Source organism: Aquila chrysaetos, chromosome 6 (genome assembly GCF_900496995.4).
Source record: "Aquila chrysaetos chrysaetos chromosome 6, bAquChr1.4, whole genome shotgun sequence".
Taxonomy (NCBI): domain Eukaryota; kingdom Metazoa; phylum Chordata; class Aves; order Accipitriformes; family Accipitridae; genus Aquila; species Aquila chrysaetos.
This window is the reverse complement of record NC_044009.1, coordinates 21,578,409-21,594,832: the sequence shown is the minus strand read 5'-3', so window position 1 is coordinate 21,594,832 and position 16,424 is coordinate 21,578,409. Positions and strand designations below refer to the sequence as shown.

The 16,424-nt window shown below is 40.1% G+C and overlaps 1 protein-coding gene across 17 annotated transcripts in view; it reads left to right on the top strand.

Moving 5' to 3' along the window:
• The window catches only part of ANKRD44 (ankyrin repeat domain 44), a 143,422-nt gene that overhangs the window by 82,954 nt on the left and 44,044 nt on the right, over window positions 1-16,424 (top strand). For all 17 annotated transcript variants that reach the window (XM_030017871.2, XM_030017878.2, XM_030017867.2 and 14 more), the window contains exons 5-11: window positions 1,000-1,200; window positions 2,790-2,877; window positions 5,174-5,316; window positions 6,718-6,930; window positions 8,394-8,472; window positions 11,606-11,720; window positions 15,314-15,396. In XM_030017871.2, the coding sequence (XP_029873731.1) occupies window positions 1,000-1,200; window positions 2,790-2,877; window positions 5,174-5,316; window positions 6,718-6,930; window positions 8,394-8,472; window positions 11,606-11,720; window positions 15,314-15,396 (922 nt within the window). The remainder of the gene's footprint in view (window positions 1-999; window positions 1,201-2,789; window positions 2,878-5,173; window positions 5,317-6,717; window positions 6,931-8,393; window positions 8,473-11,605; window positions 11,721-15,313; window positions 15,397-16,424) is intronic.

Sequence of the window (16,424 nt, the reverse complement as noted above, 5' to 3'; positions counted from 1 at the left end):
CAGTTATGCAAAAAGAATAAGGTACTATGTAGGACTAGGGCTCTCCCTCCCAATTACCAGCTGTGAGTTGTAATTAGCAGACAAGGCTACTTGAATGCTACTGTGTCCCAGTGGCTCCTTTGTATTTTGTTTGTTTGTGGGGAAAAAAGGAAGAAGAAACAAAATGTAATTTTGAGAGATACTTGTTTTTTTCATCTGACTTGCTTAATGGCAGATGCATGAGTAGAAGCAGAAAAGAACTGATTGTGAATTCTCCAGCGAGACAGTCTCTCAAGAGAGAGCAGTATATTTTCTCACTGGGAAATATTCACTTTTAAGCAACAAAATTAACTTTAAAAGATGTTGTTTGGTCTTAGGTTGACAGAATGGATGTTGCAGTGAAGACCCTTGGCCTATGCTTAGTCCTCAGGGAGGGAAGGAATGCTAATTTTAACTTGGGGACACCAGCATCAACCCTTGCCCATGATTCTCATGTTTTTGCAAAGCTAAAATTTTGTTTTCATGTATTCTGTTTTATTTTCTTCTTTTTCCTGTTTATAAATAAAACTTACATTAATTTGCCATGATTTTACTGTCCAAAATGATGTGCTTTTCATTTTGTAAATCATTTCTGTAACTGTGAGCTCAAATAAGCACATTCATTTCCTCAATGAGAGCACAGTTATGATGACTGGGGTACTGAGGGTTAATCATCTGAACAGGTTGGGCTCTCTGCATAGGCAGCTTTGTACATCCTAAAATCAAATTGGGAAATTTTGATTGTGAGGACGCTGCTCTAAATGACGGCAAAGGTGATGTGTACTCTAGCATTTGAATCAACAATACCATTTCCCTACCCTGGGAGGTTATTTTGATAAAAGTTGTTCTCTTTCCCTCCTCCTGGCCATGTCTGATATGCATAAGTAATATACATAGGTAACATGATCGAGCTGTCAAGAAGGTGGGCCATGTATTTATTCGAACTGCTTGGTTATGGATATATCTGTGTGGCTGTTGCAGGAAGCAGTGCAAGTATTGATTAAGCACTCGGCCGATGTCAATGCTCGGGACAAGAACTGGCAGACACCGTTGCACGTGGCGGCTGCAAACAAGGCAGTGAAGTGTGCGGAAGTCATCATCCCCATGCTGAGCAGTGTCAATGTCTCTGACCGAGGTGGGCGGACAGCATTGCACCATGCAGCACTGAATGGCCACATTGAGGTGAGTTACTTAAGAGCGTAATTGATCATTCGTTTATTTATATATTTTCCCACTTCAAACGGTTGACCTGCTGTGGCTGGGTCTAGACTGAGGCCCATATCCCTGACCCCCATGATTCCTATAATTTGGCTGCTTTCCAAACTGTGCGACAGGTTTCCTACCTGCAGAAACGAGACATTGGCTGGAAAGTACCTGTGCAGAGCCAGCATGCGAGGTGTGCGTGCAGACTTTGAGAGCTGGCTGTGCCACCAGCTCCGGCAACTCAAGTGTGTCCTTGGCTCTTTTGAGCTTGACTGCCTGTGAAAGTAAGAGTGGCAGAATGGAAAGAAGGGAAAACTTGTGGATTCATTTCACGCTGAAGAAATGTTCAGCTGTGTGAGATCCAGTCTGTCTGCTTTTCTAATTCTAATTTTTTCTTATTCTAATTTTCTTCTAGAAAATGTGCTTCTGGTTTTTCTACTTATCTTATACAACCAAACCCTTCTAGTCTAATTACCATTTCTATATGAAAAAAAGCGTACTTTTGTAAATACCCCCCCCCCGTAAAGGGTTTTGCTAGCGTCTTTAGATCCGGGTGCAAGCATCCTCATTTGCCCGTTTCACACCTGAAGATCTAGATATGGAATAAAAGCTCTTAGACTGGAACAGTAGGTTTCTGTTAACAAAAGTTGATCAGTTGTACTGTAATTAAAAGAAGGAAAAGGAATGGAAATTCCTGTAAAGTGATGATGATGTTTGGCCTTTAAAATACTGCACTGTAGGAAAGAGATAGTAATGCTTGAGTCTAACCGTCATAATCTAAAGCTTCTGAGCTTTTGGATAGAGTATATCAGAAATGTTAACTGAATATATGCTGTTACTAGCTGGTGTCTGTGGCAAAGCAGTGTATGAGAGGAAGACAATCATCCAGTCTGTAATTTATGATTTTAGAATGTTTTGCTGAAAAAGACAGTTGTTGAATGTGTTTTCCATTCAGTTTCCTTTCTTTTTTCCCTGATTTTTCTTATGTTTAATGGTGGATGATTGGTGATGGAGAAAGCAGCTTTTCACTTCTTAGCCATGCTGTCTAAAAGGCCAGCATCATATGCGAAGCAGCCTGGTGCCTGTCTGCATAGCCATGGGCACAGGGAAATTTAGTAAAAATCGCCATGGCCTGGCAAGAAATAGACACTCCTTGTTGAAAGATCAAGCAGATTTTAGGGTTTGTTACCTCACGTTCTGGAGGAATCTTGTCCCCATCAATCCACAAGAAAACCCCTTAAATTGGTCTTAACAGTAACAACTAAGAGCAATGTTTCTCTTCCAGGCCTGTTTCTCTTCTAGGTTTTTTGCCAAGCTGAATTTGAAGCACACTGGAGTAGCAGCACCCTGCGTGCTCTCAGCCCCCTCTGTGGACACAGAACTTGTCCTGGTTACTTGCGGCCATCACCACATTAATGCACGCAGCTTTGAACAGTATTTGTGTAATTCACAAATTTATCATTCAAAAGCAGGATTTTGTGATCCCAACTTTATTGCCAGAGTGATTTGTTATAAACTGTCGAGTGTGTGATCTACAGGGTTGGTTTACCTGCTGTTGTTACTTCTAGATGGTGAACTTGCTCTTAGCCAAGGGGGCAAACATCAATGCTTTTGACAAAAAGGACAGAAGAGCTCTTCACTGGGCAGCGTACATGGGTAAGGCTTGGGCTGTTGCTCCTTCTTTTTAATTTCCTATTCACAAACTAACAGCATGTTTTAAAATGGACAAGAGCAGACCTGGCCATGGAAAGTGAGTGTTGTATTTACCCTGAGGAGGCAAGGGTTCAGCTGATCTAAATACACACTGTCCATTTACAGTTTTGCAGCTGGTGAGAACTTGGCTGTGATTTCCTTTTTAACACAGTTAATTGTGGGCTTTGTGTGTTGCTTTTTTCATTTTGGTCTTTTTTTTCTGACTCGTAATTCCAGCCTGAAGTATATTTGAGCTTGAAAAAATACAGGTTATATTTGTTTCAGTTTTTTCTAAAAACTACTTTATATAAAATGCAGATAAATATGATCATAAATTTTGCTGTTTATCTATGTTTGTAAGTAGCTAAGTTATGATATTGTTAGGAAGTGGTTCCTAGGCTTTCTTCCTGTTAGGAGCAAATTGTCATCTTTTATTCTAGAGTGGACAAGAGCAACTGATTTGTCTATTCAGAACATTAGTGGTGTTACCAAATATTGCTTAATTAAATCAATTAACCTTATCATTCCTTTCAAGTTAAAGGAAAATTTTTTTATAGTGGGGCATTATAATTTAAAAATGCTAGAACAAGATTGCCTGTGATAGTGGTCACACTTGTTCAAGAGCTTTTGTTGGCCAAGCAGTATATTCCAGATTATAATTTGTGAGGTGGTGTGTGCCCTCGGCCAGGAACTCTTCCATCTGACCTGTCAAAATCATGATTTTAATCCTGGCACTTTTGGAAATGAGATAATAGGAGATTTCAAACTGTGAGAAAAGCATGTTGTGGGTTTTTTTGATGTACACAGACAGATGGAGAAACTCTTGCCAACAAATGTGATTTGGCTTTTGAGCTAGCGAGCTTTGAACTCCACGCTACAGAGGTGAAAGGCTTTTTACATTGTGCTGTGCAATTCCAGATCTCTTTTGCTCTTAATTTGTTTCAGAAAATCATGATGTACTTTTCAAGATATCTAGATAACATTTAAGGCCTAAATTAGCAATGGGTTTTAGGAGTCTGTAGCGTAATTTGGACAGAATTTAGATAATGAGACCTGCGCATCTCATCCGGTAAACCCTCACGTAGTTTCTTGAGTGCTTAAATATCTTTGGGCACTTTGGACTTTGTCCATAAAGTTTCCGAGGTCCTGCACATGACCAGAGCTGCCTCTGTCATGAAAGTGCTGTACAATTCAGATGGTGCACAGCTTTATGTGGTGTTTGACATAATAAATTTTTAGTTCTAAGACAGCTCTGCTTCAACATGAAGCAATAAGGACTATTCCTCAGTTAGCCTTGATTTAATTTTGGTGGTTAGGGCACTACCTGGGAAGGCAGGCCAGTTGGTTTGAGACCTTCAGGGAGAGGAGGAAACTGAAGATACAGGTGGGTTATAAGTTGCATTTGAGATGCTCTGTTCTTCCCCTGTATTCTGTAGGGAGATCCTAATTCGGGGGTAGGCATTTGACTCCGGAAGACAGATTTCCCATTGATCTGGCAGTCAGCTCTCAATCTGTGTGACTGTTGAGGCTATTGCAACTATTTTAGTTTGCGGACTAAGTATGTGTGTATAGACTATGAGTTCAGATTCAAACATTTTTAGACCTGTATTCAGGATTTTTTGCACAGTTTTGTGTTAATGATACAGTTTTGGAGAGTCAAAAACCTGATCCAAAGATCAGTGGATTCAGTAGAAAATCTTGTGTTTGTATTGGTAGGCTTTGGATCAAATTTGCACTTACCTGAAATTTAGTTTTCTGTGTCCTCAGTGGTGCTAGAAAAGAGGATACCTTCATTTTATCATTTATTAGAAGTTTTTTTTGTATTGCTAACAAAAGCCAACAAGTGATAGCAGTTGTGTTTGCAGATGACATCAGCAGGACCAGCTGTTTTGGGAGACTTGTATTGTCATGCTCCTGTGCTCACTGTTCTTTCTGTAACAGGGAGAGTAAAACAAAACCTGTTATTTTTAGAGAAATAAATGGGAAAGAGGTGTGGTTTTGTTCTTTTAATGACTGGAAGACTAATTTAGTAAAGAGAAATTTGACACATCTGGTGAAGGTGACTGCGTGAATTTCTTGACAAGGCCTGGAGCTGGGATTGAGAACACTTACAAAAATGCTGGTTTTTCCCTTGTAGAACTGTGGAAGCATTGTGAAGCAACAGTGAAAGGGGAAGTGTATTAGCAAGAAAGCAGTAATTTGGGAGAAGTGATGCTGTAGGATGGTATACTCATTGATTACTATCTTTCATCTTTTGAAGGTCACCTGGAAGTTGTTGCCTTACTGATTAATCATGGTGCAGAAGTGACTTGTAAAGACAAGAAGGGTTACACCCCACTTCATGCAGCTGCATCCAATGGGCAGATTAACATTGTGAAACACCTCCTTAACCTGGGGGTAGAGGTATGTGGTAATGTGCACTTTGTGGCTTCCATGTTTCTCCATATTTGGAGATATTCTTTTCTTCTTTCTTATGGATGCTGTTACAGACATTGGCAGAGCTTCTAAAGAAAATAGTTCTCATTTTCTGGACCACCTTGTGCTTCATGTGGTTTATTGGTTCAAGAGCCAGGAAACATTCTGGAATAAAAAATGTCTGATATGGACAGTAAATTCCAGGCCACCTTGCTGAAGAAATCAGAAAATATATGCTGTTCCTGCAGAGGAAGATGGAATAATGAAATTTTCCTTGGCTCAGCATTCCCTTTGATATGATGAGAGGTTCTTCTCAACATAGATACTGCATACTTTACTAAGCAGTAGTTCAGGCGGTTTAAGTTTAGGGACCTCTATTTCCTCTGTAGCTGACGGAGGAAAGGAGAAGGATTATTTTCACTCTGGAAAAGAACTTTTTTTCAGGGCACAGACTTCTCTTAGTATAATATTGTCAACTCAGTGGTTCAAAGCAGCAGTGAGATGATCAGAAGAGCCTGCACTGGTTAATCAGAGATGTCAAATAAAGCCATGGCATTTGCCATTGCATTTTCAGCTGACTTGACCTGCCAAAAAAAATTCAGAAGTCCATGTTCACAGGCTGTTGACTGTGAAGTTGAAGGTGAATAGGTGTTTCCTGTTATTAGCAGTACTATGCTGATAACTACCTTTAACTTCCACATTCTCCACCACTGGGGGTATGATCTTTGAGACGCCTGTATTTCGTGGAGGGGTATTCACGTCATCCCTGAGTCTTTTGTACAATCTGTCTTGTCCTATTTTACAGAACAGCAGTTGAATACTAAGCTGGTCATCAAGAATTAACGTAATCTTAATTATATCTTTACAATACTGAGCTACTGAAAGTGGTTTCTTACTCAACTGTAAATGGCTGTGCAGTTTAACCTTCCCTTCAGACACCTTCACTCCCTTCACAAAAGAAATCTGTGGAAAGAGCTCTTAAGCCTGATTCCGTTCATAAAAATTCAATAGTCAGTGTTTTAATTTTTTTTAAATAAAGTTTGTGAGCTTTTTATTTATTCTACTTGTCCACTTATATGTAAAAGCTTTCCAGTTTGTTAGGACTTTCGTCATCATCATCATCATCATTATATAGTCCTGCTATCAGCTTTAAGCTTCATACTGGCTTTTAGAAGTGGCCAGTAAGATAAAAAGTTAATAATAGTAAAGGTAAAGCATTCCGAATTAAGCTCTCTGTGAGTATATTTTTGTCAATGAAATCTGCTGGTGAGAAATATGCCCTATGACAGTTCAAGCCTCCAGCTATTTCCATTTGCAGTATGTGATGCATTATGTAAAATGGTAAGCTGATGTCTGTAATTTTAACTATGTCTCCTTGTCTCATTTTAGATTGATGAAATGAACATCTATGGAAATACTGCACTTCACATTGCCTGTTACAATGGTCAGGATTCTGTTGTTAATGAGCTGATTGACTATGGTGCTAATGTAAATCAGCCTAATAATAATGGATTCACTCCCTTGCATTTTGCTGCTGCCTCCACTCATGGAGCACTGTGTCTTGAACTACTAGTGAATAATGGGGCAGATGTTAACATTCAGGTAAAACTTGCATTGCAGCTCTTCAGTTTTACTTTATCCTATTTTGCATACCTCAGGAGACTGGAAACTATTATAACGAGTACAGCATGGCGTTAAATACTTGATGGAAGTAGAGTGATGCTGAGAATGTTGACCATTAAACTGTTTGGATGAGATTACTTCCCAGCAGAGGAGCTCTCAGTGCCTTGATAAATATAATGACAGCTTTAAACTCTAGGCCAGCCACTCTCCTGAAGGCATGAATCACTAGTAAAATATAGTCCCAGGAGCTCTGTCAAAATGTTATCTCAGGGAGTGGTGGTAAGTCAAGGAACTATTCCTTTCTGGTGTTTTCCTTCCCCCTACAATATGGATTTAATTAAACCAGATTCTAAAAAGTTCCTGTTGACTTTCCCAGGGAATTAAGAACTGAAGGTTGTTTGTTTACCTGTTTTAGAGCCTGAGTGTATGAAGTGTGATTCTATTTAGGATATCTGAATGCTCTTGAGATACAGCTGATTCATCTTGATGAAGCTGAAAGGGACTTGCTGTTACCCAACAGAGGGCACTTGGTATGGGTACCAGAAGGCTTGAGATCTCTGAGTTCATATAAGATTTTGACTGCTTTACTTTAAACTCTGTGTGTTTCAGTTTCCCATCTGTAAAACTGGTCTCCTAGCATTTAACACCTCTGGCAAGTCCCTTGAGATCAGTGAATAGTCAGTGCACTATTTAAACTCACAATTATTAAAATGAAATTGGTGATTGTGCTTGCCAATGAATGCAAAACCCCATGCCAGTAAACATGAAGTGATGTGAGTAGTGAGGCTGGTACCCTTCCCTTGTTATTTTCTCAGCTCCTTGGCTTCCCCAATTTCAGTTTCTTTCTCTAGAACCCAAAGCATTGATCTCTACTCATTGTACCTTCCTTTCATATGCCTTCCCTGTTTTCTAATTGTCTTTTGTAGGCATCCTATTTTTGATTGCATGGGGATTTATTAACCAAAACTTTTTAATATAGTGGCTTTTATTCTGGGATGTATCTGTAAAATGCAGATTGATAAACAGAGTATAGTTCTTGAATCTCTCAGAGACTGCTCCTACTTAGCTTTATGGTTCCTTTGCTTTTCTTTATTCCCCACGTTGCAAGGGAAAATAATGACTGAATGGCAAATGTTACTTAAAAATAATATTCAAGAATAATATGTCATATATCTGTAGGTTTCTAGCAGGTATTGTATACAGCCAGGCTGTAAGGACAGGCTCCACTTCAGCCCATTTCCTACTCATTGCCGAGGAACCGTTGTACTTGTAAGCTTATACCTTCTGCATTTACTAGAAGTATAGATTCAGTCCTATGCACTTTTGAAGCCAGTGGAGATTTTATCTGAAAAATAGCTGTAGGATGTTGAGCTGAGAAACTTCATATTGTTACCACTGCTTTACATGCTAAAATGGTTGTTTTTATGTTTTGTTTCTGTTAGAGTAAGGATGGGAAGAGCCCGCTACACATGACAGCTGTCCATGGGAGGTTCACACGGTCGCAGACCCTCATTCAGAATGGTGAGTTTCTGTGCCTGTTTAATGACTCGCCAAAAGATTAGGCGTTTCCAAGGTTGCAATTTTTAGTCGTTCTGACCCAGAGTGCCAAAGGACTGCTCTGAGAACTGCTTAGCTCTCCATCAACTTCTGGCTTTGAGCGGCACTGACAACTCTCATTCCAGCATGTCATCACAAGTTGAGATTTTGGTTGTTTAACAAAATCCCATATTCCTCCAGCTGATGGTGGTCCAGCTGATCTGTTGTTATTTTTAACCTGAAAACAAGAGTTCAAAGCTGCATTTAGGTCTTTTTTCTGCTCAGAAGCAGGCACAACTTTCTTTCTCAAATTATTTAAAAACTAAAAAAAAGAAAAAGTTTCCAGTCATCCTCCTTTGGGAGCCCTGGTGTTCTTAGAGCTCAGAGCGTTTTCTCTACCCTCCACTCAGCAGCTGTACTTCTCTCACCTCCCTTAGCTCCACCCCTCACCACTGTCTTCAGTAAGTGTTGAATAAATGCTCAGGAGGGTGGACCAGTGCCACCTTGTTTGTTCTGGCATAGCCAGGATTCCTGATTATCAGTCATTTATCGGGTATCTCTTGTTCAACAATACTACAGCATATAACAAATATTACTGTTGGAGATCTGGCAGAGGCCTGTTTCCGACTGACAGAGGTTGCTATTACTGATTGTTTACTTATGCTTCCCAGCTTTGGCCATTATACCAGACAGGATGATCTGGGGTTTGTTGGTTGGTTGGGTTTTTTGTTTGTTTTCCAAAATCCCAAACTTGGGACTTAAGTGTGAGAAGTTGAAGATGGCTGAACAGTTACGCTGTAAATGTAATGATACATTTACACAGGATTGTATTTTAAAACGGAGGTCTTCAGTACATTATGCTTCTTTCAGGTCATCATGCAAATTGTTGTCATATCTCTCCTTGGATAAATAAAATAGTAATAATAAAATGAGTTTGGGCAAACTGGAAGAAACTGGGCCTTCATGCAATTCTAAGTTGTTTAGTCAAATATGCTCTCTGACTTACAGCTGTTGTTTGCTCTCTGTTGGATTTGTCTGTGAAAGGACTGGCAGTTCTTCATCTGTCCTTCACGCCTCTCTACTCTTCTTCAAGTTACTTGGGTTTTGCTTCTTTCTTTCTTTCTTTGCTGCCCCTCTAATTTTAGTGTTGTACACAGATCTGATTGCAAGTGACTTTATGCCTCGTTGCTGTGGGATATTGTGGAAGACAGAAATGTCAATGATTTAAAGAAACAGAGTTTCATTCTGCAGTACTTAATGAGTTGGCCAAAGATGTCTCAATTTCTGGCTGCTACCTGTAGCAACTTGTAGAAGAAGAATGGATTACCTTAAAATTGCAGATGTGATACCTATCGTTAAAAATGGGGAATGAACAAACTGTTTGTAAACAGTTAGGGAGGAGTGGGCAATATCTGGCATAGATTTCTCAAGAGTAAAAGATGCTGAAGCATCATAATTCTTTTCTACAGCAGAGCAATAGGCTTTGTGAACACAGCACAGTCCTCTGACTTTTCTGTGGGCAGGTAATGTTTGTGGAGACCTCCGGTGGTGGAGGCTCCACCCCAGGGAACCTGTTCCAGCATTTCACTGATCTTTATTTACCATTAGAAAATGCCGTACAGTGCTTTGCTAGAACTTTCCTTGTTGCAGTTATGGCCTGTTATCTCCTGTGAATAGTGGACATGCAGTAAATACTACCATATCCTGATGTTAGCAAGACTTTTTACATGCTTTCATAAAGTTTTCTCACAGCAAACTAGTGGAGTATTAAAAATATTACAGTGTTGGTACATAACTAGTTGAAAAACTACACTTGGAGATTAGTAATAAATGGATTGTTGTTGAAATGGAAGGTGTAGTGAGGGCATTTTCAGTTTCCCTCCTGGGTCTGGAACTACCCACTGTTTTCATTAACAACTTGAACAGTGGAATAGAAAATATGCTTTTAACATTTGGAGAAAGCATGAAGTTGGGAGAGACTGTTAGTTTGGCAGAAGGTGGAGAAATGGAAATGGAAATGGAAAATGATCCTGTAAAAGGATAATGCAAGTGAAGCAAAGGGAAGATCACACACACAGGCAGGAGTATCAGCTGGACAAGTTCAGAACGGCAACAGCCAGGTGGGTGGCGGTTCCTCAAGAAAGGTTCTGGGGCTTGTAGAGGATCAGAAGCTTGTTGACCACAATTCAACAGTGTCATGGTGCTTAACAAAAAAAGACCAACAATGTACATGGTGCTGTACAATGTACAGGAGTGTATAGATAGGAGCGTAGCCATCAGGCATGAAGTAATCCTTTTGCTCAGCTCAGTGTTGGGAGATGTCAGCTGTAATACTGTTTCTGCCTTTTGACATTTTACTTCCAGAAGGATGTGGGCCAGCTGGAGAGGACTGGGGGAAGGACGAAAATAGCTGGAGTGCAGCAAACCTGACTTACAAGGAGAGACTGAAAAAATTACAGTTCCTTGGTCCAAAAAGAAAACAAGGGCTTGATAGCAATCTTTGCATGAGTCAAAAGCCGCAGCAGAGAAGAAAGAAATAATTTATTTTTCCTGCTTATGAAGATAAAACATGAGATGACAGGCTTAAATTGCAACAGGAAAAGTTCTACTTAAGCGCTGTTTGGTTGTTCTTTGGTAAGACACAGAGAAGGCACACAACACGCTTGTTGTTTGCAGTGTGTTCCTGCTGGGCTCTTGAATGAACTGTATTTAACATTAGTGCCTTACAGGTAAGGTTGAGTGGCAATACCTTTATGAATAAGGGCATAGTTTCAGCAGTTTATTTTGTTAGTTTAATTCAAGGCATCCATTTGTACCTTTAGATGAGCAGCAGGTCTGTATCGTGTACTTTACCGTCGTATGTCATCCTGTTCACCTATTTCCCACCATTTTCCCCACCACTGCAGTTGGAGAGGGAGATGAAAATGCTGCTGCCAGACCACGTTAAGTACCAGTGGGTGACAGCTGACAGCTTGCTGTGTGCTGGTTCTTGGTCTCTCAAATTTAGTGCCTGTGGCTGGACTGCTTATGCTGTATTCGCTAGAGAGAAATAACAGTTGTGGTCACTGGTTCATGCTTAATCTTTCAGTGTTAAACTGTATGAAAATGTCTTTTGCAGGAGGGGAAATCGACTGTGTTGATAAGGATGGTAACACCCCTCTGCACGTGGCTGCAAGATACGGACATGAGCTTTTGATTAACACCCTCATAACCAGCGGAGCTGATACTGCCAAGTAGGTGGCTGAAGTGGAGCTGTTTCTAATGACCAAGTGTTGTGTCCGATGCCTGGAAACAGTTATTCCTCAGGTTCTGAAGTATATGAAGGTTAAAATGAATAAGCATAATTGTACTGTACTTCAGTGGGTGACATGGGGCTAAAATATGAACACTCGGGAAGTATGGAGGGGAAGGAAGCCCTGCTAAGTTCCTGTTGTGCCCAGTTACACAGTTACAAGGAGTACAAGTACTGCTTCTTTTTCCTGAAGCATTGATGTGGCACAGTGGTATATAATGTATGTGAAGTACATATGTATCTAAAGTGCATCTTGATCACAGTTATTCCAGAAAGTCTGTAGCAATGAGTTTGTATAGGAAACGTAGTTGAAAAAAAATCAGATGCCTATCAAGGGAATTGTGTGCATATTCCTTAGTATCTAAATTAGCCTAATGTTTAGTGGTCTGTCATACATGGTGATTATTCTTTTGTCTTGTATCTTTTGGTATGACATAGGGTAATCGATAGAAATGCAGTATTGCAAAGTATTACTAAGTATTTCTGATCTCAGTTTAACTAGAGCCTGTCCTGATGTTGCATGGTTTCTGATATTCAGATGGCTGAAATAATATGGCTGCTGATATCTGATTTGTGAGTTTGGGAGTCTTTTTTGAATAGAAGGACAAAGAATTGAAATTACACACATTTCTAAATGTTGTTAGTGCTTTCTGCTTCAATTCAATTTTTTTGTTTGTTTTTTTTTTCTATTGCACGAATGTCAAGACTGCACCTACAATATGATAAGTATTGGCAACTCAAACATTGGCAACATGTTTATTTTTATTTTTAAGAGTACTTGAGTATTGGTTAGTTATGTTCAGGTTCTTATGGTCTGTCAAAAGAAAATAGCAAACCTGAAGGTAAACAAAGGGGTATAAGACCAGAGTAATGCAATACCATGAGGGATATCTGTACCAGGTGTTTAATAGCAGCATCTGATTTCATGAATGTAAGTTTTTGGCAATTACCTCAACATGTTTCCAAAATAGGTGTTAAAAGTCTTCTACCTAGAACCTACCATAGAAATCAGTGACTTCTCTTGACTTACCTAATTAGGAAAACCTGCTTTCGGATGCAAATGAGCTGGTTTTAATTTTGAAGATACTTGCAGCTCTCAGTATTTTGTTTGTTTGCTTGACTATGTTTAAGAAAGTGGCACATTTGCCCATATTCCTTTATCGAGTACGACTGTCACCATGCAAACTTGGAAGGTGGAACAGATCTTCAATTGGCATGGATAATGAAATTTCACAGGCTTCAGCTAACGTCACTGGATTTTATTAACATAGCCAGCATGAAGATCTTGGTGTCTAAATAGATGCCTATTTTTCCTAGCTCTTTCTCCAGTACAGTAAGTCTTAGTCTGTCTCTTATCTTGAGGTTTAAAGGGAAAATGAGACGTAGTGGGATAGCCCACTCTTGGAATCAGGGTTATCCAGTTAGAAATTTCTATTTCACACTTGGGTGGCTGGAACACTGATCAAATAAAATACTTTTTCCAGCAGCAAAAATAAGTGAAATAAGAAGTTGACTCAGAGATACCAGGCAGATCCAAATGATGCTACTGTCTGTGCTAAACAAGGAGCATTGAAACACTGGAAGTGGGCTTTCATATGTGCTGCATGTAAATAACTCTGGCTGAGCTCCCTGAACTGGCTTTGAAAAGAAAATTCTGCAGCATTGTTAGCAACAACTGCAGACAGCTCAGTCAGTCTTTGAGGCAACTGCATTTAAAGGCAAAAGTGTGTAAGTGATGGGAGGAACCAGTGTGAACAGCGCTATAGAAGTGTGGCACTAGTTAGCAGATGTGCAGATAGTGTATTTCAATGGAAACCGGCCAAAACGTGCTGGGTGGAAATCTTGACCTAAAAGAAGAAAAATATTGCTTTAGATAACTAGGTGGAAGAGGAGATAGAGAGAAATGGGTGTAGGAAGAAGCACAGCAATACAGAATGTCTAATGTTAGCTTAAATAAACGAATCCACAGCTAAAAACTGCAACCTGTTTATACAGATGCAGCAGCTTGGTGGAGCTTGTGCTATTTCCTTCAAAGGATAGGTTGTCAGATCATCTTTTAATAGATTTACTCTAAGATGTAGATGCTGACACTAGCAAAATTAAAATTTGTACAGCACCACAAGTCACTCCTAAGTGTAGTGAAGCAGCGAGGAGGACACATTTAACGTCAAGACAGAGAAAGGATAGGCCTGTGGATTCTGGAAAGAATAAGTTTTTTAAAAACAAACCAAAAGTAGTTAAATACATATATGTATAAAATGTTGGAGAGAGCAAGATGTCTTTATAAACATCCACATTCATTTTTGTCTAAAGCTTCATAAGTATTTATGATTTATGGTGAGTCTTGCAGAAAGACAAGTTCCTTTGTCTTTGGGTCCATATCTGAGATCCTCTTCCATGAGGTGATCATACTCTCCCATCCACCAGTTGTCTTGCAGAAATGAAGGGCAGATATGAATCCATCTGCTATTGTTCAAGAGTTTGTCATTTTTCAAAAATATATCTGCTGAAGCAGGCAGTAGATGATAATCTTGTCGAGATAGTTGGTTTCAGAGGCTCTATATTTATGTGCACTTGGAGGACTGCCAGTAGGACAGTATTTCTAGAATAACAAGATGCTTTTCACAAAACAATGCTAAATGACAGAAGCCAAGATGTCCAAACCCAAAAGTCTTCTAAGACAGCAAACAGCGGCATGCTTAGGGACTGAACTGGGATGATTTACTGGTATTAATAAAAGCTGCTGAGTGCTCAGCTTGTTTAAAAACTACGTGGTTGACTGATACAGATTTAGCCTAATGATAGGTGCCTACCCGTTTGATTTTTTTTTTGTTACCCAGCGTGTCTGCTCTGAGAAGTTTATAGTGTAATTGAAAAGAGGGTCATGTGTTAAAGGGGGGAAAAATGAAAGGGAGTGTGAGGAGAGTAGCTGGAGCAAATAGGAAAATTAGGTGTTTAGTTGTTAGGATGTGGGAAGAAAACTGCAAGTGTCACGGCAGCCTAAAGGAAAGTGTGAAGAAGAGTCATCAGCTACCCCAGCCCCAGGGGAGAGAGAAAGGGAAGAAGGGGAGGCTTTGAAAATCTGCATGACAGTTATCTAAAGGATGTTAATGGCAGGAAAAATGGATTTCAGGAATAATATTGAGAAGATTTCAGCATTTACTTTTACCTCAGAATGACAGTTGCAGTATGTGTAGCTGATGCAGAAATTTGTGCATCCCACACCGGGAAATTGACCCGAGCAATATCTGCTCTCTCGCTTCCTTCCTCACCTTGGCTTTCGCCTTGAATTTTTAGAAACCTTCCTGCCACATTCTGTTCAAAGCGTAATGCCAAGACTTTGCTGTATCAGAATATTTTTAGCTCCTGAGAAGGCTGGTAAGGAAATACAGATAAAAATAACATGGCAGGAAGAATCTTCCTCGAAAAGGATAAAAAATGCTGCCTTTGTGGAAGGAGCTTTTGATGTGTTGTGTCTGTCTGCAACCTGCATTTTCACATGACTCTGCGTAATGAGGCTGTTGTGCCTTTCAGGTGCGGGATCCACAACATGTTCCCTTTACACTTAGCAGCGCTGAATGCTCACTCAGACTGCTGCAGGAAATTGTTGTCATCGGGTAAGTAAATCCTGCAGTGTCTGTGGAGCTCGAGTAGTGTGTGTCTCTGCTGCTTACAGCCCCTTTATACTCATTGCTGTGAATTGTTCAAATGAAAGGCTTCCTGCGCTGCTGTGTTCGGCTGTGTGGTGTAGCGTTCGGGAGCGCGTGAGGCTTTCCTAACGGCATGCTGGTACTTCCTGCATCCTGTACTGTTCATGCCCGAAGCTCTTTTCTCCTGGCAGGTTCAGAGAGTTTATATTAACACACCAGGAGGAGGGAGGAAGTTTAGGACCCTTTCCCAAACTGTAGGAATGTGGGATACTGTTTTGGTTTGGGTTTTTTTCCCCCAAAGGAATAATTCAGGAAATTATCTCCTTGGGGCCTGCACGGGCGCAGGTATTTACATCTCACTGATGATGATGTATTTTAGATACAGCTGCAGTGTGTTTCTGAATCCAGACAGAGTAAAGGAGTTAGGCTGGCCTAACTCTAAAAGCTCTGTGGGCACAAGAGGGGAAACGAGTGAAAGTGTAGTGTCGAGAGAGCAGTCTCAGGACCCTCACCAGAGCCCAAAGCAGAAGCAGCAGGAGTTTGCTGATGCAGCCGTTTCAAAAGAGGCGGTAATCAGGTGCTAAATCCCAAATTCTTTTTTTCCAGGCAAGAGTTCCCATGAGTTAAAAAATCATAAGGAGATTATATGCTTTTTGTAGAAAATTGCTTCATTACTTAACACGTAAAATCTCCTACCACTACTTTTTCCCCTAAACTTGAGTCCTGTAGGATATAAAAAAAGTGTGAAAAATGGCAGTTACATACCCCATTACATTAAACCTTGGCATGCTCTGGCCTTGACCACTAGATCAGGAAGGAAGAGAAAAAGCTCTGGGTGACCAGAGTTAATACTGCCAGGCTTATATCTGTGGCCTTGTGCATCTTGATGTATATCCCTGCGTGTTCCTGGAAGACTCTTTCCAACCTGAAAACCCACACACAATAAAAATGGCTCCATTTCATGTTCAGGCTGACACTGTGGTTTTTCCTCATTT